Below are 18,405 nucleotides of genomic sequence, written 5' to 3'. Positions count from 1 at the left end.
GCTAATTATTACTCTAAATTCTGAGAATATCAAGAAAAGCAGAAACACAAAAGTGCCTGTATGCGGAGCTTGCACTGGTGATGGAGGAGACAATAGGTAAATGAAGAGGTAAATAGGGATATGTTCCCAGTAGAAGGCAGGAGCCTTAGAACAGGAGACAGAGCCTGACCTTTTTTGTGTGTGGGACCCTTTCTCCGAATGAAGTTAAAAAAAACATAATGGAAGGAATGCTAAATTTCAGTAAGAGGTTGGTAAAAATAAAGAAGCATTTTTTTCCCATCCAAGTTCCCAGACCCCTGATTACCAACTCCTGCCTTACAGAGAAGGTGGCTTTTGAACCGAGTCTTGAAGAAAGTCAGGGAGCTCCAGACCCCTAAGTAAGAAGGGAGAGCATTCTAGGCATGGGGGTCCAAGTATAGATAGGAGATTGGAATGGCATGTGTGAGGAACAGCAGGAAGGCCAGTGTCACCAGATGTAGAAGACACGGGGGTATAAAGTGTGAGAAGACTAAAGGGTAGGAAAAAGCCAGGTTGTAAAGAGACTTCAATGCTAAATGCAGGCACCACAAGAACTCATGGAAGGGGGCTCTGGGTGACTTGATAAGACTTGTGCTTTAGCAAAGATTCTTTGGCAGCTGAGCAGAGGACAAAATGGAATGGGAAGAAACCTGGAGCAGGGAGATCAGTTACAAGGCTATTGCAAAACCAGGGTGGTGATGGTGTGAGTAGGAAGAAGGGGACACATTGAGAAGCCATACTAGTGACTCTTCAGACTTTCTCTACCATGCCATAGAGACCTCTTCACCAAGAAAACTTAATTTACCTCTAGACTTCTCACACAGGATGTGTCTGCCACCCCTACGGTTTCTCTCTCTTATTGGCTGGTTCCTCCCAGAATCTTCATATAAAGGAGGATACCTGGGTCAACCAAGGATATACAGGTGACCATGTCTTCATTTCTCTCCAGGCTGCACTCCTGACTCTCTAGATGTTCTCTCTATGATGCCTCCATGTTGGGTATCTTCATCTCTTCCACATCCCCCCTCCGCCTCACCCATCCACTACTTTTCAGTTTTCTTTTTTATGTGCTGTCCTTCACCCTCAGAATGTAAGCTCCTTGAGGGCTGAGAATATCTTTCATTATGCTTGCATTTGTATTCACAGCACTTAATACAGGGTCTGACATGTATCAAGTACTTAAAAATGCTTGCTGATTGACTGCTGGCTGAGATGTTGTGAAGGTAAAAAATCTGACAATAGACTAGATTTATGTGGTGACTCTGAGTAGGGAGGGTAACACAGATTGTGAACCCAGGTAACTGAGGATGGTAGTGTTCTTGACAATAACAGAAAAACAGAGAATAAAGGAAGGTTTGAAGGGACTTTGGACTTTGAGATGGCCATGAGATATCTGGATAAAAATGCCCAGTACAGGGCAACTGGACAAGGGATACTTGGGCTAGAGATGCACATATGCATGTATGTACATATGTATGCATGCATGTGTATATATATATATATATATATATAGTAGGAATCACCCGCATAGAGATCATACATGAACCTAATGTGAGCTAATGAGATCACCAAATGAGAGAATACAGAGAAAAGAGAAGAAAGCCCAGAACCGTCTTTTTTTTTTTTTTGCCTTTTTTTTTGGAGGGCAATTGGTGTTAAGTGACTTGCCCAAGGTTACACGGCTAGTTTTTGTGTTAAGTGTCTGAGGCCGGATCCAAACCCAGGTCCTCCTGACTCCAGGGCCGGTGCTCTATTCTCTGTGCCAGCTAGCCAGAAAGCCACATTTAGGGATTATGATTCAGCAAAAGAAACCAAGAAGTAGTTAACTCCATCTCTGGCTAGAAGCCCATCACTCTTACATTTTGAGTGACAGACAAGAAATCCAAATCCCTTTCTGAAGCACCATTTTATTAACCACATATTCACTCCCCAAATCTACCTCTCTCTTCTAAAGACTGCATTCCCTAAGCAGCAAGAATGACAAACACCATTCATTCCTCTAAGGCAGGGGTTCTTAACTGGGGTCCACTGACCACCAAGGAGTCCATGGGCAGATTTCAGTTCATTCATGAAATTGGTTTTTGGAGAAATTTTGATAACTGTTTTTCAATATAATTGGTTTCCTTTATAATTCTATATATTTTATAAATTTAAAAATATTATTCAGAGAAAGGGTTCATAGACTTCCAGAAGGGTCTACAACATACAAAAAAGAACCCCTGAACTAAGTTCTTTTTTGCTCAAGATGTTATAATTAATTCTTGGCAGTATTTTTAAAGATTCCTCCTGGCAATATCATTTGTGCCAACACGAAGCAACAGAAGTGGTAATACTCATCAAGCTTCCTAAGTCTTGGGAGTTTGTCTGTCACATCCTAGACGTATGCCCCAGGGGACAACTGACTTCTCTCTTGTTAGTGTCAGATCATTAGAATCAGTGAAAGTTCAAATACTAACGTATATTCTTACTTTCAATCACCACCATCAGGAAGTAATTGAAAGTAATTGGTCCTACACTGCTTACCTACACAGATGTTATACTAGCTTTCCATCTGACCAGCAACTAGAATTACTGGGGTGTGGTCACACCTACTTCCTATAGCTAAATACTTGCTGACCTGCCACTCCTACTGAAGTTGCATCAATATTGAGGAGTGGGGCTCCTCTATCTCGCTCTGCCATCTACCTGGGAGATAGACTTGTCTCCACTTTCTTCCATTACCAAAACCAAGTACCAGGCATCTACATGTCTCCCTTATGTCTTCTGATTACAGTATGGGAAAATTCATTTCATTTTTAGTTCTACTGCTAGACAATGCAGTGGATAGAATACTGCACCTGGAGTCAGGAAGACCTGAGTTCAAATTCCACCTTAAACACTTAATAGCTGTGTGACCCTGGGAAAGTCACTTAATCCTATTTGCCTTAGTTTCTTCATCTGTAAAATGAAACTGAAGAAGAAAATGGCACACCACTCCATTATCTTTGCCAAGAAAGCCCCAAACAGGTTTACAAAGAGTTGGACATATCTGAACAACAACAAAACAAAACTGTGGGGTAGGAGGTTAGAGAATTAAAAAAAAAATTTTACTAATAAACTACAAGAAAATAAATAAAAATAACATACCCACGAAAGCACAAAATCACAAAAAGGGATTAAGGGCACAGTCTAGTCCAAATTTAACTGAAATTTAGTCACAGACGAAAAAACCATCCAGTTTGTGGGAACAACTACCCCCTCATCCTTTTCCTTCTTCTAAAATGTTGTCTGGGCTGAGTGCTGAACACATTTCTGACCCAAGGAAGAAATCCTAAAGTTTGCATTTTCAATCTGCATCTTATTTTTTTCTTCAAGTATGAGCTGCCATGGTCTTCTGCCTGCCCCTGCAATATGCCATACTTGTACTTGGCAACCATCTTGGCCTGGTACCTGTCCTCTGAATGAGAAAGCTACTTCCCCTATCTTAACCAGAAACACTATCTGAAAATCATGCTATGCTGACTTTGGAGTCACCCTTTTGGTCCCTCTCCTGAGGGCCTGTGAGACTCTTTTCTCTGGGAGGACTACACTGACCCTACCTGACCCACTCCATGTGCCTGATGTTGTAAAGGCTCATTTTTGCCTGCCCTTGAGGAATCAGAGGCTTTTCACCCTTTTATGCTTAACCTCGCACGACTTCATTTTCTTAGTGGTCAGTGATATAGTTTGAATAGTGAGTATCATCTTTTTCTGGTACCTTTTTATTAATTCCTGCTGGCAGCCTTGAGCAGGTTCCCCATCTTTTACTGTTTAAAAGCTCAAGATTCATTTTTATTTACCGTCTAAGAGATACCTTCAGCTTGAGTCCTGAGTTCAACGAATCATCCCCTCCCATTCCAGTTCATTTTATCAATGTGATTCACATTCCCATGCTTTCTTTGATGACTCATCCCTAAGGCATTCCCCATTCCTGCCAGAAAAATGATCTTTCAGAATCCTTTTGAGGTATTTCTTTTTTTTTGGTCTGGAACTGTGATTCCATTGATGAAGAGAGCTTCTGGCTGAGAATGCTCTCTTTCCTAATGCTAATCAGCAACAGTTCAGCAAATTTTCATCTTAGAGAGTCTCTTGGGGAAATCGAAGGGTGAATGACTTGCCCAGAATCACAGAGGCAATATGTGCCAGAGTTGGACTTGGTGGTCTTCTGACTCTGAAACCAGCTGCATATGTACTATACTACGCTACCTCTCATGCTATATTTAAAGGTTTATAGTCTAAAACCTTAGATATAGAGTAAAAAATGCCAGATCCAATTTCAGCCAGTGGAAGTAGGTTGCTGTTTTCCTTTTCCTGCTCTTCTTAGCAAACTTTTAGGTGATATCAGATTAAAATGAACATTAGAGTTGTGTCCCCTCAAGTTTCCTTACCTCATCAGTCTTTAAAACATCCCATATCTGGGCATGATCCTCAACCAACCACTGTCCTGTATTCTCCATCTTGGTGGAAACTTTGGATTTTGATACTGCAGAAATGGGTTCTCCTATAGTTTTCCCCTCCATGCTGGAAGAATAAGGGTCAGTCCCGAGGCATTATAGACCTGTGTGGAAAAAAAAAATAAGATATGAATGAAAGGTAAACACCAAGCTAAACAGAATAAACAGAAATTAAAGCTGATACAGGCAGGGACAGACGCTAAAGATGTCATAGAGATAAAACTGAGAGGAGCTGGTAACTGACCAGACTTGAAAAATGAGGGAGAGGAAAGAATCAGAGATAACACAACGCTTTCAAACATGGAAGACTGAATGTATGATGGTGTCAGAAACAGAAAGAGTAAAATCTGGAAAAGAAACTCAGTTTGCAGTATGTTAAGTTGGAGGTGCTGGTGGGATGTCTAAGCAAAAATATCCTGTAGGCAAAAGCAGATACAGGTCTGAAACTTGGAAAAGAGATCAAGGCAGAAGATGTACATTTGAGTCATCTATATAAATAACAGTTTTAACTTTTAAGGATGAGAGTGAATGAGATTGCCAAGGGTGTAAAGAAAAAAGAGAAGAGTTTCAAGGACAGAATCTTGGTAAATGCCCACGCTGAACACTCAGCAAGAAGGAGCCCACACCAAATGCAGTGTTCTGTACACAGTAGGTTTAACAGTAAAGTCTTTCTGAATCTATTTAAACCCTGTGTTGCTCCCTGTGCCAATGCTCTATACACAGGAGGTACTGAATAAATGTCTGTTGAACTGAATGGAATGACAAGTTTAGAGAAGACCTCATGGGATCTGGCACAGACACAAATAACTATAACACAAAATGACAGGAGTGATGTCAGTGAAATACTACTGGTGTGGTGGTTCCCAAGGAAAGAAACCTCATTGTTGAATAAGGGAGGGGTGAGATAAGGTTGGGGAAAGTTCCACAGAAAACACAATGTTTAAACTTAATCTTAAGAGGACAAAGAAGAAGTCAACAGGTAGAGGAGCAGGGCAGGGCCTTCCAGTCATAGGAATGATGTGAGCAAGGGCATGAAAGGAGGAAAGGGTAATTGGGTGGCCAAGAGCCTTATCTGACTGGAGAGTACAGTGTGGGGGCAGGGGGAGGAGAGGAAGCATGAGGTAAAGCTAGAAAGGCAAGACAACATCAGAGATCCTATAACATCTTCAGTGTAAGAAGAAGCTCCCAGCAAAAACTTCTGAGTATGTGTGTGTGTATACATAGGTATAAAGAAAGTTAGTCTGTCAGTGATATAAAAGATAGATTAAAAAGGAGAAAAAAAGGAAAGGCCAGAATGAGATGGTAGAAGGCTGATAATAATAAGGGCCATACTAGGGTAGTGAGAGTGGGAACAGAAGGGACAGATTTCAAGACAGTTCAGAAGTGGAACTGAAAGAACTTGTTAGATGACTGGATTAAAAAGGTAAGGAGTAGGGAGAGTCAAAGATTAACATCACTGTTTCAAACATAGGAGACTGGATAAATGGTGGTACCACTGACAGAATAAGTAAAGCTAGGAAGAGGGAGAGGTTTGAGATGGGGAGGAGGAACAATAAGCTTCTTTTTAGACCTATAGAGCTTGAGGGACCAGCAGTACATGTGAATGAAATTAATCCACTAAAGACAGTTGTCACCATTAGTATCAATCAGCAAACATACATTAATCACTTACTATGTGTCAGGAACTGTTGCTGGTGAAGAAGATATGGAGAAAAACATGTTATGCCAACAAGAGATACCCACCTTCAAGGAGCACCCACCTTCTATCGAGGCTAGGGAAGAGGATCATTGTGGCTATGCCATAGTGCTAGGAATTTATTCTGGGACTGAACCTGTGATTTCATTGATACAAGGAACTCCTGGTATGGATATTCTCTCTGTCAACGCAGATCAGAAACTTATCTACAGCTTACTATTTTAGAGAGCTGCCAAGAACCCTGAGAATTTAAGGGGCTTGCTCAGGCTCAAACAGATAGAATATGTCAAGAGGTGAGACTTTAACCCAGGCCTTCTAACTCTAAGGACAACTGTCTATCTACTATGCCCCCATCAATCAACAAGCATTTTAGCATTGAGGCCTACTCTGTGCCAGGCACTAGTTCTCAAGCATTTATTATATAAATGTAACTTGGCCTTGAGAGGAGCTTACTCCCAACAAAGGAGAAAGTGTCCAGGAACTAACTAAGCATTTTAGACTTTGTGGTGCAAAGCCCTTAAGACATCATGAGCTGAATGTCAGGGAGGACACAGCAGGAGGTTTACAAAGCATCTGGAAACAACTAGAGGAGCCCAAATGAGGGAAGATGGAGCAGGGAAAGTGCATCAGGGCAGCTGAGCAGGCAGTACCACAGCCACTGTCCCTGGGGACACACTGCCATATGGAGTCCTGGAGTAGAGGCTGAATGGGAGAGAACCTCTGCTCCAGGGATCAAAGATTTCAGACTAAGCTTAGTGAGCAATTACCCTCTTAAGAACTACAGGAAAGCTACTAAAAGTTGGTTTGTTTACTCTCCATCTACTTGCTTGATCCTTGCTTGGGTGCTGGTGCCTGCTTCAGATTCCTTTCCTTACTTTGTTATGGTATTCTTTTATACTGATCTTGTTTGACTTACCATAAACATCTATGGTTGACCCCAAACACTGTGCACTCTCTATAACATGCCAGTGTAGTACAGAGGTAAGGAGAAATTCAGCAACACAAACTAGGATTTATGTAGAATCTGGACAGTAGTTAGAAGAAATTTTTTCCCTCTAAGCTGCAGACTTTGAGCTTTTTATCATATTCACTTAGCAACCAGTATTAAGATTCTGTATTTTGTAAGCTTTTCAAACCAAATGAGGAAAGATCTTTGTGGATTCAGGCTATTGCCTATGGCAAACCACATGCTTATCTCTGTGACCTCTAGCAGACTGGGTTGTTTTGTACAAGGGCAGTTGGGGCATTCTCTATCTTTACTCCAGTTGGTGAAGAAGAGTGGAGGAGGCAACCAGAGAAATTCCTTCCTCTGAGCTAGCCCTGTGGGTAAAGATAGACTAGTCTGGAAAGAACCTCTTTTCTGTCGGGAATGGTGAATGAGGATCCAGTACCAGCTGGTCAGCTCTGCCCTCCACAGTGCCACCTAAAGGTTAATATTCAAACTGATCTGCAATTTCACAGATTTGGGAGTTCCCAAAGCAGACTGCATATCATCCACGGCTGCCCTTCCTGTGCAACTCAATCATCTTCTCCCAAAAGTTCAATGGGGTTATCGAGAAGAACTGAGAGACATGGAGGATGGGGCCAAAGTAGTGGGCATCTCACTAACTCACTCTTATCTGAACTAGGTAAAGGAGAGTTGTGCATATACATTCCCAAACTCTTTGGGAAAAATACATTAGATTCAACAGGAATACAGCTGGAGACAGAAAAGGGGAGTGAGGTATAAAAGGACTATAGGGGAGGAAAGAGAGTAATTACAACTGAAACAAACTTCGTCTGAAGGCTGAACATAAAATGGGGGGAAGGGGAAAAATCAGGAAAAAAAGTGTAAGAAACTGACATCAGGGTCCAGGCTTGGTGAAGAGAGAAAAGGCAAAAGGGCAGGAACAGATCACTTCCATTATAGTTTATTAGTACTGATCAGATTTCTTCTTTCTTCACCCACTTCTTTGTAAAGAATCAAACCAAAAGAGAAAAAGTCTGCTGCCTCTTACTCTCCTTCATCCCCCTTGTTGCAGCCAAATCAGTCTTCTTGCTGTTCACCGTAGGACGTTATTTCACTCTTCATGAAGCTCCTGCATAGACCATCCTCCCAGCTTCTGCCTCAAGGAATCCCTGTCTTCAACGTTCAATTCAGATGTCTAACCTGATCCTCCCCCTTTCCCCTCACCTTGCTAGGACCCTCCTACCCCAAGAAATTTCTTTATAGCTACTTTGTATATATTGTATTTTTGTGTGTAAATACTCTCCCCTAGTGAAATGTAAGGTCCTTGAGGGCTTGAGGATTGTTTTGGGTTTTGTCTTTGTAACCCAAGTATCTAGCATAGTGATTGGTATACAATAGACACTTAATAAATGCTTGTTAAATTGAATCTGTAAAAACTGGGACAATTAGGGCACTATCTGCCTCCCAGGACTAATATGAAGACAATACTTTATAAATCTCAAATGTACAATTCTGGAGTCATGATCATTACAAAGGGAATTATTACAAAGGGAATGTTGACTACTGGATGGGAGACTGGACTTAGAGTCAGGAAGACCAAGTTCAAGTTCTGCTTCTAACACCTATCATCTGTGTGATCATCACCAAGTCACTTAATGTCTCAGTGCTTCCAAGCAGCTCTTGAAAGCTTTAAGTTTTAACTAAGTTGCCGACTTGAAGACAGTTCCATTCCAAAGGAACTCAAACTAATGGAAGGAAGGGAGGAAGTGGGTGGTGAAAGGGAGGAAGAGAGAGAGGAAAGAGGGGAGAGAACAGAGAAAGAGAGAGAGGAGAGGGAAGAGAAAGAAGAGAGAGAAAGGGAGGAGAGAGATAAGGAGAGATTAAGAGGAGTGAGAGAAGAGGAGAAAAGGAAAGAAATAGGAGAAGAAAGGAGAGAAAGTCATTATTAGGCAAACTGTAAATGCTCAATAAAGACAGCATTTTATGAACACCTCTGAGGAAGGAATGATGAGTGTGTTTCCAATTTCGTTTTTTGAACTGTAGCTATGGAAGGATACAAAGACAGACAGAAAGGAAGGAAGACAACAGCTGTAAGACCCAAACACTGATGCTGAATGACATCGAAAATTATTTGTACTAGATAATGTTGAATAAGCCATTCCTTGTCTCAGTGCCGCAGGTTCTTGGTCTGGAAAATATGGAGACCAAATTTTTTTGCTTCCCCAAATGAGCAAAGAATGAATAATCCAAGCAGTTGTGATGTACTCTGAAAACATAAAATACTTAATACAGTCACATCAATAAGACATGAACAGAAGGCACACCAGCTAATGAACAAAGGCTATTCTTAACAGACACTGTGATGAATGAAGCTGACACACATACATGTAAGGAAATAAACAAAGGAAAGTCGGGTGGGGCTTTGTGCCAGGAAAAAAAAAAGCCATCATTACACTTAAAACAAACAGGCAAAATGGAAATAGGCCAGATTAGTAGGGAAGGAAACGCCATTGTTGTTGGTTGAGATAATACCATAAACAATAAATAATCAAACAAATAGTAGAAAAACTAAATAAAAGGATTGGGATGTGTCTCTTATAAACCATAGAAAAGTAGCCAGAAAGAATACACCAACTGGGAAACTCTAAGGGCAGACAATAAACATCTGCATTTGGAGATGACAAAAAACGAAGTGGGCTGCCTGCCTCCATCCATTTTCTCATCTCCCCTGAAGAGGAGATGAGAGATGATTAACTTGACCACTCTGGAGAATGAATTATTTATATTCCCCCACCCCAGGATGTCCCCAAACTGATTCCTGAGGAAGAAGGTGAAAGAATCATTCAGCAGTCCACTTCAAGGGACTTTGGAAATCTTGGTCTGGAGATCATCTGGTGAGAAAACTCAAGTCCAACTGTGTGGGGTACAGAGACCCTGACCCAAATTGACTACTCAGAGACCTCTCAAAGTGAAGGTAGTTTTATTAGAATCTCGCAAGAAGCAGGCGGTCCAGTCTCTGGGACAGCACCAAGAGAGAGGAGGCCACCCCACAGAAGCAGAAACCAGGTTAAATAGACAAAAATTACCCACCCCTCCCAACATATCCCCCCATGCAAAGCATTTGTTTTTGATTGGCTCTTGTGGTTACTTTTCCCTTATATGGCAGGTGAGTTGATAGTAGGTGAACCAAGGATGAAGTAATTTTTATGAAGTATTTCTTACAGGGGAGGGGGCAAGCAAGCGAGGTCACTTTTTATGAGATCATTTTGAGGCCTAAGGCTTCAACTACTTTAGTTTCTGAGAAACTACATTGTATTCTATTCCACACAATCCCTCCTCTTCTGTAATATGCTGTGGTTTCTCACTGCAAATCTCTTGACAACCTTACTCTTTCTCTCTCCTCAAATAATTGAAGCACATTCTCAGTGTTTATCCACATCATTATTCCTTTCTGGTTCATCTCTGGTGGCAGGCACAGTAGGTACTGGTTCCCAACCTTGTCTTTTTAAAACCATCAGTCTAACCCCTTCCATCTGCATTTAAAGTGGGTTCTGTTCCATCTCCCTCAGTAACTGGTACAATCATGGGTCTGATGCTCTGTGTGTCCATTATAGGAATATTCACAAGTACTGGCCCCCAACCATGTTCCTGGTCCTGTTTGATTTAGACAGTACTTTCCAGGAAGTACATCTGCTAGCGACCACTGATGTTCCTCCCGATCCAGCCAGAACCCAGTATCATCATGTGTTGTTAATTTATTACTCAGAATCCATGCTGGGGACAAAGGAACAGGAACCCAGGGCCATTGTGCTAACTTCTCAGGTCCCCCACATATCCAGCAGTTAGTTAGACTGAAAACATTGACTATGGTTTGTATCAGGGTTTGGAAAGTATTTGCTTCCAACTGGGGATTGGGAACCGGCCTGGGGGAAAATAAGGGAAAGATAATTAACAGAATCCAGCTCCAGATTGACATTATCTCCATGGCCCCTCGGGGTCACAGAGGGTGATATTAGGGGTCTGTATTATTTGGTGCAGGAAGGTGGTCCAGCAAAAGACCTTATCTAAGACTCTGAAAAGTACAATTTCAATTAGAGTTCCCCAAATCAATACACACTATAATTTTACATAAGATATTCATCAAGCTTCTCTAGGAACCTGCCTCAGGAGGACTCAAAGGTCGTTTGTGAGTTCAGGATTTACTGTCCATTCCTCAGGAGGGAAAACTGGTCCTTTTACCCTAGTGTAATGAGTCCAGCCACATTCTTGTGTCCTTACAGCAGTGTCTGATGTCAGGAGGATCTGGTAGGGTCCTTCCCAGGTTGAAGTCAATTTTTCTTCTTTCCAAGTTCGAATCAGGATCCAGTCTCCAGGCTGATACTTATGCACAGCGAATCCTACAGGTGGAGTCTGAGCAATAGTTTTTCGTTGCAGTTCATGTAAATGTTTAACAAGTTGCAAAACATATTTTCTAATGAATAAATCTTTAGTATCCAGTATAGGATCTATACCCTTTTCCTCCTCTCCCTCCAGGATATGGATGCCCATATAACAACTCATAAGGTGACAATCCTATATCCCTTCGAGGTTTAGTACTAATTCTTAGTAGGGCAAGGGGAAGACATTTGGTCCACAGCAACCCAGTTTCTAAAGTTAATTTAGTCAATTGTCATTTTACTTCTTGATTCATTCTTTCTACCTTGACTGAGGAGGGAAGGTGCCAAGGGGTGTGGAATTCCCAAGAGATCTCCAGAGCCTACATCAGACCCTGGAGAATCCTTGCTGTAAAATGGGTGCCCTGATCTGAATCAATTTGTTCCACCATCCCATACCTAGGGATTATGTTTTCCAATAGAATTCTGCCCACCATTGAGGCAGTTGCCCGAGACAAGGGGAAGGCCTCAACCCATGAAGTCAGGTGGTCCACTACGACCAATAGGTATTTGAGGCAGCCCACTGGGGGCAATTTGGTAAAGTCCACCTGTATACTTTGGAACGGTCTCAATCCTGGGGACCCCCCCAGCTCAGATGCGGCACAAGGCAGCCTTATTTGTCCTTCAACAGATCAGGCATCCCTCCACCAACTGTCGAGCCAATGTCTATAGCCCAGGAGTCACAAAGGTAGTGAGCACAGCATCACACAGGTTTTGGACATCCCAATGATTGCCTTGATGTAGGTAACATAAAATTTGCCTCATACCTGCTTTGGTCAGTACCCCTCTGCCATCTGGAAGGAACCGTCCCTTGTCATCTTCTCGGGCACCCAAATCATGGGCCTTTAATTTCTCTTCCTTGATAAAGGATGGGAAAGGTGGATTGGATGGCAGAGCAGGGATTAATACCATTATTTCTTCGTTACCTTCTCCATCCCCTCCACACCCTGCCCTCCTCGCTTCTTCATCTACAAGTCGGTTACCCCTGATCTCAAATGTGTTCCCCACCTGATGCCCTTTTACATGTACAATAGCAATGGTTTTGGGTAAGGTTAGATTCTGCAGTACTTCCATCAGGAGGGTCCTATGAGCCACTTCCTTTGCTTTACTATTAATCATTCCCCTTTCCTCCCATATTTTCCCAAATATATGTGCCACCCCCCAAACATATTTAGAATCAGTATAAATTGATCCATCCTTATTATTTAGCAGTTTCAAGGCTTGGTTCAGAGCATATAATTCACAGGCTGACCATGCCCTGGGGAGACTTCCAGCTTGGACCAATGAGTTACTGTCTCCATCAACTATCACATATCCATTTAGTCTTTTTCCTCCCAATAGTCGGGATGACCCATCTATAAACCAGTTCACCCCTTCCAATAATGGTGATTCCTGCAAATCCCCTCGGACTTTAGTTTGGTATTCTATCAAGTCTAGGCAATCATGCTCAACAACTGTATGTTCCTCTATGGGAGCAGAAAAGAATGCGGCTGGATTTAAATTGTGATCTTGGGCTAGGGCTAAATCATCTTTTTCCAGGAGTATGGCTTCTTATTTCAGAATTCGTGAATCAGTTAGCCATCTACCTGCTCTTTGGTTGAGGATAGTTCTTACTTGGTGGGGCACACTGACTATCAAAGAGCCCCCAAATGCGATTCTCTGGTTCTCTTCCACTAGTAGGGCCATGGCAGCTACAGCCTGGATAGAAGTAAGCCAGCCCCTGGCCACTGGATCTAACATTTTTGATAAAAATGCCACAGGGTGTCATTGTCTTCCCCTGATTTGAGCTAACACTCCCAGTGCCACGCCTTTGTCTATGTTCACAAATAAATGAAAAGCCTTGTCCAAAGAGGGTAACATTAAAACAGGAGCTAAGATCAGTACCCTTTTTAGCTGGTTAAAGTTCTCCTCACTCTCTTGATCCCAATCTATTTCTTCTAACCTTTCCTCTACTAAATGCTTATATAAAGGTTTTGTCAGAGCTGCGTAAGAGTCTATCCAGCTTCTACAATATCCTACCAACCCCAAAAATTTCCTAAGCTCTTTCTTTGTTTTGGGCCTCTCTGTCTGTATAATTCCTTCTATTCTTACTGGATCTAACTTCTTCTGTCCTTTACTGATCAAATGCCCTAAATACTTCACTTCTCTTTCCACAAACTGTAACTTATCCTGTGATACCTGGAGACCCTGGTTCCCTAAAAAGTTCAAGAGTTGTATTGTAGCAATACTAAAAATTTCCCTTCTTTTCCCTGTTATAAACAAGTCATCTACATACTGAAAAACCATTGTTCCAGTGGGAGCTTTAAAACCCTCCAATGTTTGTTCCTGGCCAAATAGGTTTGGGGACTCAGTGTAACCCTGAGGTAAGACATACCACCGGTATTGTTGCTTCTTGCCTGTGTCTGGGTCTTCCCATTCGAAAGCAAATATATCTTTACTTCCCTCATCCAGTGGGCAGCTCCAAAAAGCATCATTCAAGTCCACCACACTAACCCATGAGCTGCCCTCTGGAATTTTTCCCAGGATAGTATAAGAGTCAGGTACCACTGGATGGGAAGGTAAAATGATCTTATTGATTTCTCTAAAATCCTGAACCATCCTGTATTTCCCATTCTTCTTTTTGACGGGGAGAATTGGTGTGTTAAACAGGGATATACAAGCTTCAATAAATCCAGTTGATAACAAACCCTCAGTTACTGGCTTGAGGCCCCGTCTGCTCTCTAATGACACAGGGTACTGTTTTACTTTAACCACCATAGATGGATCTTTTAATTTTATCTTAATTGGGGTAATATCTAACTTCCCTGGATTTGTAGGGCTTGCCCAAACCTGCAGGTCTGTTTGCTCTTTGTCTTCCTCCCTCAATACGCATATCCTAACAGGAACTATGAGAGATCCATGTGGAATAAGGCTGATATGGAGTTTGGTTATGAGATCCCTTCCCAGGAGGTTCACACCAGCCTCTGGGACTAAAAGCAAACATTCGTGGGTTTTTATATTTTGGTATTCCAATTCCAGCTGTTCAATAATTGGAACATTAAAATTTTCTCCTTTCACCCCAGTAATAAGTAAAGTTCCTGAAGAGAGGGTTGCACCCTGAGGCAAATGGGTTACTGAAGTACAAGCTGCCCCAGAATCCACTAACAATACCATGTCCTCACATTTTGGCCCCACCCTTACATTTATCAAGGGCTCCAGGTGGGATTTTTCAAGGAACCCCTGACCTCCCTAATCCTCAAGTTCCATAAGGAAACAGACTTGCTGATCTTCCTTTCCCTGGGGATAATTGTGTGAGAGGTATCCTGTCCTCCCACAAGGCCAGGCCTCGTGCTCTCTGCCCCTCCTCAAACCCCCTTTGGGAGGGTCCTGCTCTCCCTTTACTCTGTTTAAACCCCTTACTTGCCCTATCAGGATTCCACCCTCTCCTGCATCCTTGAGCTTGAACAACAGCCAGATTTGTGTCCTGTATAGTCTGAACCAACATTTTAGTCCTATGATGCTCTTTCTTATCTCTCTGTTTCTCTTTTTCCTCATCTCTTCTTACATACACTTTTGTAGCCTCTTCCAATAGTTCCCCTAAGGGCCTGCAGTTCCATCTTTCCAATTTCTGTAACTTTTTGTTAATATCAGGCCATGTTGGAAACAAAATATAACTTTAATGTACTCTCTGTCTCTGGATTCTCAGGATCCATTCCTGAATATTTCCGAATCCCTTCCTTCAGTCACTCTAGAAATTTAGAAAGGGATTCATCCTTCTCTTGTATAATGTCTAATGCTTTATTGATATTCTGCCTCTTTGGAAATGAATTTTTAATTCCAGTAATGATTAGCTCCCTCAAGTCTTGCATGTTCTGTCTATGGAGAGGATTGTTATTATCCCATCCTAGGTTTGCAAGGGGGAACTTTTGTTCTGCCTTCATCACCCCATTGGCTGGTTGATGATGTCTTTCCCAATCCTTCATAGCTGCCCTTCTAATGGTCGCCCTCTCTTCCTGGGTAAACAACATGTTTAATATGTGTATGAGCTCACTCCATGTATAAACATTCGGTTCCAAAAACTGATCTAACTGCTTAGAGGCCCCCACAGGGTCCTCCATAATGGATTTCAAATCCTTTTTAAAGCTCCTGATTTCGGTTCCAGTTAATGGGGCATTAACAAACCTAATTCCTCCTTGTGGCCCCCCTAATGAGACCCCCCCTTAAAGGGTACATCTTAACCTTTTCAATTTGAGGTTTTGTAAGGGGAAGGCTTTCTACATCTTGCCATAGTTGTTCCAATTCTTTTCTTAAATATTTATACCCTCCCCTTGCTTCTGCTGGTGCAGAGGCTCCCCTTAGGTCGATAAGGGGGGGGGGCATCTAGTCTAGGCTGATCCACAAAGGACATGGGGCTCTGCCACCTCTGGAGGTGGGGATGGCAGAGCGTAGGGAGGCGGGATGACGAGCAAAGGATCTCACGGGTGAGGTGGGACCTCTGGTTCTGTCTCCTTCTTTGCCTCTTTTATTTGACTCAAAAACAAATGAGTCCCCTACAACCCCTGGAAGCCAAAGACTTGCATAAGTGGCTTCTTCTGGGTTGAAGGGGTTCTTTCCATTTACATAGAAATTTAGTTGTTGGCATATCCAATCTTCAGTGGAGCCATACTTTGGCCAAAGTATTCCTCCACCTATGTTTTGGTCACCCCATACAAAACAACAATATTTTATCATTTTCTTCATCTCTTTTCCCCTATATTTTGGTAACTCATTCCAACTTTGTAACCTATTTCCCAAGGGACTATTAGCCGGCACTTCCTGACATAGCTCTGAATTTTGGGGCTTGGACTGCACTTTCCCCATAATTTGATGAGGACTGCCCTTAGACTCCTCTATATTCCAAATCATCTCGACAGGGGTCACCCATCTGCCAGCAGTCACCGGATAGCGTTCTCAAAGAGTCCTTTCCTCTGGGGCTGTTTGCAGTCCTATTCACACACACAATTTCAAGTGAGAGGCTCTTCCTCTCAGGTCTCCCTCGACCCAGCCAATTGGCCCCCAGACTCTTGAGTGCTTACCTTCTGGCTACACACACGTAGGTTCACCTGACTGTAAGCTCAATCACAACCACTGCACACTGGAGGTTCTGATCCGTTACTTCCATCTTTTCCTTCACTGAGTTTCTCCACTTTGGGCACTTTTGCTCGACAGGGAGGAGAACACCGCCCCACTCCAGAGACTGCAGGAACAAAATGTCCCATGGGTGCCTGCCTCCAAATAGGTGTGGTGTTCATTCCCCACCGAGTCATGTGATCCCGGACGAGCCCCCAAACTGTGTGGGGTACAGAGACCTTGACCCAAATTAACTACTCAGAGACCTCTCAAAGTGAAGGTAGTTTTATTAGAATCTTGAGGCAAGCGGGCGGTCCAGTCTCTGGGACAGCACCAAGAGAGAGGAGGCCACCCCACAGAAGCAGAAGCCAGGTTAAATAGACACAAATTACCCACCCCTCCCAACATATCCCCCCATGCAAAACATTTGTTTTTGATTGGCTCTTGCAGTTAATTTTCCCTTATATGGCAGGTGAGTTGATGGTAGGTGAACCAAGGATGAAGTAATGTTTATGAAGTAATTCTTACAGGGTAGGGGGGCAAGCGAGCAAGGTCTTCTATGAGGTAATTTCTACAGGGGAGGGGGCAAGCGAATGAGGTCACTTTCTAAGAGATCATTTTGAGGCCTAAGGCTTCAACTACTCTAGTACATAGTTTCTGAGAAACCACATTGTATTCTATTCCACACACAATCAAATCTTCCTCTTTAGTTGAGATTCTGGGACCTTTTCCACTTGTCTCCACCTTTTAGCTCCCCAGGACTATCCTAGAAGTTATCATGAAAGCACCATTAGGTTCTAGTAAATCATGGATCTTTCCTAATCATTGGAAGATTAAATAAAAAGAAAAAACAGTGGAGAAGTCAGGGTAAGCTTTGCCAGTGGCATTACTGACCTCTTTTCTCTATGGGCATGGCAAGGAGGGGAGGGAGATTTCTGCACCTGGCTAAAGGTACTTTATGCTGGCTTCAGTGTCCAGTGAGCCTACTAACGGCTATGTTTCCATACAGAGGTAGATGCACATATTGGTTCTCCCACCTTCATCTTAGGTGATCTGGGCAAGTGCCAATGCCCCATCACACTTGGATAGTCTTACTGTGAGATTTCTTTAACCAAAATGAAATATTTTCAAGTCTGGTGCTAGTTTCTTTATTAGAGGCAATCTCCCATGCTGAATCACTGAATGTCTGAGACTCTCCAGGTAATCAAACAACTTTAGAAGTAGCTCTCTCATTCACTGCTCTCTTTAAATCTCTCCTGCACTCACAATAACCTCTCTCTGATTCTTCCCAATCCTTCTCACCAACATTATCATGTAATTCCTTCCAGCTACTCCTCCTAGATGCTTAGAACAATTCTGTCTTTAAGGAGGAATAGCCAGGTGTATTGGTGCACACCTTGAATCCCTGCTCCTAAGGAGATTGGGGCTGGTAGATTAGTTGAACTAGGAAGTTCTGAGCTATAGTAGAGCCGAAGCTGATCAGGTATCCCCACCAGGTCCAGAGCCAACACAGTGAGCTCCACAAGAGCAAAGGGCCACCATGCTACGTAAGGATTGGTTAACTAGCCCAGGTTTGAAATTAAATGGTCAAAGCTTTTATGCTGATCAAAAGTGCCACTGGCATGAGTAGCCACTGCACTTCTAGCCTGGGCAAGAGACGGAGAGCCAGTCTCCCCTCTCTCCCCCCACCAAAAAAAAAAGACTGAAATGATCCTGCACAAACATCACTATGAGCAAGATGGCACTCTG

General features: G+C 42.7%; 1 protein-coding gene across 1 annotated transcript in view; it reads right to left on the bottom strand.

The window, feature by feature from the left end:
- The window catches only part of RGL1 (ral guanine nucleotide dissociation stimulator like 1), a 284,890-nt gene that overhangs the window by 211,875 nt on the left and 54,610 nt on the right, over positions 1 to 18,405 (bottom strand). Inside the window, exon 2 of the mRNA XM_069074410.1 lies at positions 4,425 to 4,594. Coding sequence (XP_068930511.1) covers positions 4,425 to 4,556 — 132 coding nt within the window. The 5' untranslated portion in view covers positions 4,557 to 4,594. The remainder of the gene's footprint in view (positions 1 to 4,424; positions 4,595 to 18,405) is intronic.

Source organism: Petaurus breviceps, unplaced genomic scaffold (genome assembly GCF_028583685.1).
Source record: "Petaurus breviceps papuanus isolate PSGF00001 unplaced genomic scaffold, PetGlider_PUasm1.0 90895, whole genome shotgun sequence".
In the NCBI taxonomy this organism is placed as follows: domain Eukaryota; kingdom Metazoa; phylum Chordata; class Mammalia; order Diprotodontia; family Petauridae; genus Petaurus; species Petaurus breviceps.
Note: the sequence above shows the minus strand (reverse complement) of the source record. Positions and strands in the feature narration are given on the sequence as shown.